Source organism: Panthera uncia (genome assembly GCF_023721935.1).
Source record: "Panthera uncia isolate 11264 chromosome A3 unlocalized genomic scaffold, Puncia_PCG_1.0 HiC_scaffold_11, whole genome shotgun sequence".
In the NCBI taxonomy this organism is placed as follows: domain Eukaryota; kingdom Metazoa; phylum Chordata; class Mammalia; order Carnivora; family Felidae; genus Panthera; species Panthera uncia.
This window is the reverse complement of record NW_026057578.1, coordinates 72,455,619-72,461,618: the sequence shown is the minus strand read 5'-3', so window position 1 is coordinate 72,461,618 and position 6,000 is coordinate 72,455,619. Positions and strand designations below refer to the sequence as shown.

The 6,000-nt window shown below is 37.3% G+C and overlaps 1 protein-coding gene across 3 annotated transcripts in view; it reads left to right on the top strand.

Annotated features, from left to right (window-relative positions):
* The first annotated feature begins 354 nt into the window (after positions 1 to 354).
* Positions 355 to 6,000, top strand: part of PPP4R3B (protein phosphatase 4 regulatory subunit 3B) — a 65,018-nt gene continuing 59,372 nt past the window's right edge. The window contains exons 1-2 of one of the 3 annotated variants that reach the window (XM_049651494.1): positions 355 to 975; positions 2,321 to 2,376. In XM_049651494.1, the coding sequence (XP_049507451.1) occupies positions 834 to 975; positions 2,321 to 2,376 (198 nt within the window). In that variant the 5' untranslated portion in view covers positions 355 to 833. The remainder of the gene's footprint in view (positions 976 to 2,320; positions 2,377 to 6,000) is intronic. The other 2 variants (XM_049651495.1, XM_049651493.1) reach the window with 2 other exon arrangements.

Sequence of the window (6,000 nt, the reverse complement as noted above, 5' to 3'; positions counted from 1 at the left end):
TGTTCACAGAAATTTAAACTGTTTGTCTCCCACAGGCTGACAGGGTTAGCTTCCAATTAAGAGTGCGAGCACATTTCCTTCCCTCTTGCTTAGGGTTAGTCCCACCCGAGGATGCGTACCTCCCAAGTTTGCTCTACTTTTTCCTCAGAGCTGAGTCCCACGACTCGTCACACCCTCAGGGCAGCCCGCAACCACTTCAAGAAAAAACCAAAACTCGGCTCTCGCCGCTAGCTCAGAAAGCAGTCTCGCGGCACTAAAGGGGACAGAGAACTCGCGAGAGCCGACCACCCGGCCGAGATCCCGCGCCATCAGGCAGGGCCGAGAGAAGAGGAAGTTGCACGTAGACCCTCCCACTTCGGTCCAGTAAACCGCCTCGCGAGAACACCGAGCACTGCGGGCTCGGAAGAGCGTGCGGAAAGCAGAAGTGCAGCGTGTTGGACTCGTCGGCCGCCGTAGCCCCTGCTAGGACAGCCCGTGCGAGCCTGCTGGAGGAGGAAGAGAAAGGCTTAGAGAATCGGGTTACAAGATGGCGGATCTGTAGTAGTTACCGCGGCGGCGGCGGCGGGAGAGCGAGCGAGCTCTGGGGGGTAAAGGGAGGGAGGGTGGGTGTATGCGGGGGTGAAGTGAGAGGTTACCGGGTCTCCGGGCGGAGAGGTCTCGGTGACTCTTGTTGCCCCTTCCCGCGACTGAACCTTGGGAGCCATGGTGAACTCGGGCCTCTCTGGAGCCGCCGCCGCCGCTGCCGCCTCCGCCGCAACCGTCTCTCAAGAGTGAGGGGCGCGGACGACGTGAGCGAGGAGGCAGCGGCTGGAGCGGAGGGGACAGCAGCCACCATGTCGGATACGCGGCGGCGAGTGAAGGTCTATACCCTCAACGAAGACCGTCAATGGGACGACCGAGGCACCGGGCACGTCTCCTCTACTTACGTAGAGGAGCTCAAGGGGATGTCGCTGCTGGTTCGGGCTGAGTCCGACGGTAAGGTTATTGGAACATAGAATAGGGGACAGTCAGTGCCTCCGGTTTGGGCAAAGCCCTGGTGTTTAGGCCCTGGGCCGGGTACTGTTACTGCCACATCTTGGGACAGCGCATTGGTTTTGTGCCTGCACTTCTGTACGGTAAAAACAAACTACTTTGTCCGGATTTACCCTCAGTCAGACGCTGATGCTGTTCCCCCGCCTCCTATCCCTATTAAGGATTTGACCCCTTCCTCTCCAGTCTCGCCTCCTTTGAAAAGGGGCGAGTGAGAAGAGAGGAAGTAATGAGAAAACAGAGTAGTTATTTACTCGCCCTAGGGAGCTGACGACACCCCCCACACACACACTTAATTTTTGCTTTCTTACCCAATTACTTGTCTATTTCAAAAGTCTTAGTAAAACTTTACTTTCTCAGTGTTGTTGTTGTTGTTGTTAACCCATTTTACTAACGAATCCCGTTCGCCCCAGTCGACAGGTGCTAGGGAAAACCAAAAGGCACCTTTTTTTGCAGTTATTGCAGACTGTTGCCACGATACATGCACGCACAAGCATATCTATGTCGGGGATCCCTCCAGGCTGCCTTTGTAGAGGTTGCCATGAAAAAGTGGATACTTTACAACCTAAACAAGTTAGGACACCAGAGCAGATTGTAAACGTTTATCCGTTGATTTTTTTGTAGGAGTCATGTGAAGTATTTTTAAATTATAAAATGTAGAGTCGTAATTAAAACCATTCTCATTGTAATCTGAACGCCTCTGTTTGACCAGCTGTGTCCAGATAGTAGAAAAATAACAATCTTAGATTTATTGTATTTTGAACTCTCGCACTCTCCCTATTATTTTAAATAGTTGTGGACGTTTATTTCTACATGAAGTGTCCTTCCTTTTGTTAAGGAGAAAAGGATAAATGCAGTTCTGTAATTTATGTACTAACTACTTAGATTCCTGTTGTCCTTTGTAATTTGTTTTATTTGTTAAAATGGAAAAGCAATAAAATAACTTTGTTAAAAAGAGTTTGGCTTCAAGTAGTCATTTAGATCTTAAAATTTTCATTTCAATAAAACTTGAATGGACATCTAGCCTCCTTACATTTTGGGTCTGAATGTTGATCCTAAGAGGATTTTTTTCCTTTAAGGGCATATGGGGATAAGATGGTGTGTTCTAAATTAAATAGGAAGCCCAGATCTGGAGAGAAAAATGTGAATCATAATACATTTGATTACTTTACATCTCTAGATAAGGGAAGAGAACAGAAGTGTTTTTTGTTTTTTTTTTTTAATTTATATTCTGATACTTTAATCAGGTTTTATAAATTGAAACTTATAAATATTATTTTTTATCTTTCAGGATCACTACTCTTGGAATCAAAGATAAATCCAAACACTGCATATCAAAAACAACAGGCAAGTAGTTTATCTTTAATTTGAAAGAATTCATCTGTGATCAAGAAAGTATTAATGTTACAAAGATGGGAAAATTTTCCTGATAAGATAAAACATGTTTGGTAAACAGAGTTACACACTGTATTTCCCTGGTAGGTCAAAAGTTTGAAACAAAAGTGAAAGTTTTTGTACTGGCAGTAATTTATTACCTTTGAATTGAGCCAGTGTTAGTTTATGTTAGAATATAGTGTATTCATTAGTCTTATTTAACTACAGATAGCCAGGTATCTTTTATACCCTGTACACTAAGCCTTTTTATTCTCAATCACATTTAAAGAAAATGGCATATAAGAAAATTCAAAGGGACACTCTTTAAAGCGAGGAAAACCTGTTTGTGGTGTGAAATTTGATCGTTGGACTCCAGCAAAAGTAGAGTTTTTGAAGTAGAAGCATTTAAATCCTGTTCTTTAATTCTATATTTTTAATATAAGCAGTGGTGTGATACTTTATAAAAGTGTACATTGCCAGTCATGTAATGTTTTCTATTAATATTTATTGTCTTATTGGGAAGAGAAAAACCTGTGTTTTTTTTTTAGTGTGCCCAGGTATTTAATCTGGAATGGCAGCAGTGCTTGAACCTTTTCTTTTGTGAATATTTGCATTTTTATTATTATATATTTCAAAACTGAAAAGTACAGAAAATATAATGTGTGTCCGTATAACCACCAAATTTAAAGTGTTAACATTATACCATATTTGTTTCAAATCTTTGTAATGTTCAACATTGTGGATAGAGTTAAAGTCCCCTTTGTACCCCCATCTCATTCTATCCATTCTCCTTCCTAACTGTAGGTAACCATTGTTCTGAAATTGATGTATTATTTCTGTACATGCTTATATACCTTTTCTGCATATGTATGTACTCATAAGTAATATGTAGTCTTTTATGTGTTTTAAAACTTTATACAGTTGATCTCATACTCTTACATGTACTCTGGATTTTCATTTTTCATTCAACAGTTAATTTGGAGATTTGTTGATATTAACAATGTAGATCTAGTTTTTCGGGGTTTTTTTTTTTTTTTTTAACTGTGTAGTATTCTATATTAGACATTTAGATTATTTCTAGGTGGGTGTGGTGTGGTGTGTAAAATGAATGTGGCAGAGTTTTCTAGGAAAAGATAAGTTACTTTAGGATTATATTCACACCATCAATACCTACTTTCTTCAAGGTCAGTGAAAATTTGGATGCCCAGAAATAAACAATTCACAGTTGGAGGAGTGACAACATGTCTGTTGCACATTTTTATTAGTAAAAATCTTACTGTTAAACTGTTGTTTTGCATGTGCGATATATTCTTAACCACTTCTTTGAAATACTTAATTTTTCAATATTAATGTTTTTTTCTTATTGCTTAGAAAATATTATGTGTCTTTGTGATGGAGAACCAAACATTTGTCCTGTATTGAACACTTGAAAATGTTTCCTACAACTTGGATACTTAAGTAAATTTAATTTCTAAGTCAGCCAAGCAGATGATTGTCTTTGCACTGAATTTTACCAGATAGTTACCTTTTTTTGTTTTGTACTTTTTTTTTTTTTTTGCTGCTTTGCTTGTGGGCAAAGAAATTCCAATTTGTAATCTTTTTCCCTCCTATCTGTATGAATATAAAATATTCAGGAACTATGTTTTTAATGTGACTCCCTACAAATTAATTATAATGTGGATTCTTTTCAGATTGTGTATAAGATTCTTTAACTGTTGTTGCTGTTGAAAAGATCACATGTGATAGTGGTTTGTGTATAAAATAGTCCTCCAACATTAGTCCAGAAATACATGATGGTTCATTAGAAACTTTAAAACATATCTTTCTTTGTAATATTACTCTCCTAGAAAGCTAAAGTATTGGAGAAAAATGTACTTATTTTAAAAAATTCATGCTGTTGGGAAAATGTTTTCCATAATTCATCACGTTTAAATATATAACGTTAGGATTTTTAAGAACCTTTTTCTAAATGAATTACTTTTACTAAAGAACACTAAAGTATAAGAGAACACTGGCACTGACAGTAATATGGAAAAGCTCTGTATCTAAAATTGAAAAATGTGTAAATAGGGTCACTTGTTTTATTTTCTTTATTTTTGTTTAAATTGAGTACACTTTTCTAATAGAATCAATGAGCAATTTAGGGATTGTTTTAAACTTAGTTTGTTGTACATAACGGTTTTTCATTTTTTCACCAAAACATTGTTCATTTTGTACTTTTTGCCAGATTATACAAATTGAGATTTCCAAACACATAGATGTTTTTCTGTGTTCATTAGAATTATATTTTTTAATGTCATCATTTAAGTTATTCAATAAATTGGCCCAGAAAAGTATTCATTTCCAAAATTTATATGAAATATATTGATCAGTAGTGGGTTTTTAATTTTAAAAAGACTAGAGTGAATGACATGCTCATAGTTTATAGGACGTATTGCTACAGAATGCATTGGATAAATTCAAAGAAAATTATTTAACATTCTTTTTTTAACATTACACAGTTATAAAATGAGCCAAGTTCTGATTTATGGGCTCAAAATAAGTTAGAATGAGTAGAGTTGAATGTGAAATGACCCCATATCAATAGGTCATCATTGATTCACAACACTTTCTTGATTACTGTAGGCAGTAGAACATGAAATAAAGTGCCTGATGATACATATGAAAACTTTAAGTTATTTAGAATCAGCCCTACTGATGTTGACTAAATCAAAAGCAGAGTCATAGGGATGTGTACCCTTTTATATGTAATACCATTGGGTGTTAATTGGGTTTAGGAAAGAAGTGTAAGGAAGTCCCCATGGGTTTTTTGGGAGACAAGATAATAACAGGTGAAACATTTACCTTATGATAATAAAACAACTGATAAATGGTTTTAATCTAGTCCTTATTGAAAGCCCATGAAAGCATTCCACAGATAAGGCAGTTAAGGCCCAGAAAGGTCAAGTTTCTTGACTGAGATTATACAGCATGTATATGCCAACACAAAATTTATAAAAACAATTTATTCCACAGACTCGGGCAGTAGAAAATTAAAGAAGGAAGATTTGAGTTAGAATCATTAAGAAAAATTTCACTCTCCCTGGTCCTGTCTGCTGAAGGAAATGGTACACCTGACACAAAAGTTATTAAGCCTCTTTGCAACAGAGGTTTCTTATTTTTACATTTGTTTAGCTAAACAGGAGCTATTATAGATTCTTGAGGAGGGGGTTTAACATGATGAAAGTGATACCTACCGTGTTTGGGAAGCAAGTGTGGCAGTGTCGTGGATAATGAATTGGGGGTGGAAAGGGAAACAGCTTTGGAGTAGCAAGACTATTTACTATAATTCAGATGCAGAAAAAATTAAAGTCTGTTGCAGTATAGTAAATGGAATTAGAAAGAAGAAAAAGAGCTCTAGTATTTCCAAGAAAGTGCTGGAAGATTTGGTGAATGATTAAATATGAAAGAGAAGGAATCAAGGGTCACTAGAAGTGTTTAGAGTCTTGGGGCCAGGAAAATGATGGTTCTCTCCAGGAACTGAGAAGTTGAGAAGAAAGGTTTACATTAATGATTTGGTTATTGGCTTGTTTATTTAAAAAAAAAACAAAAACAAAA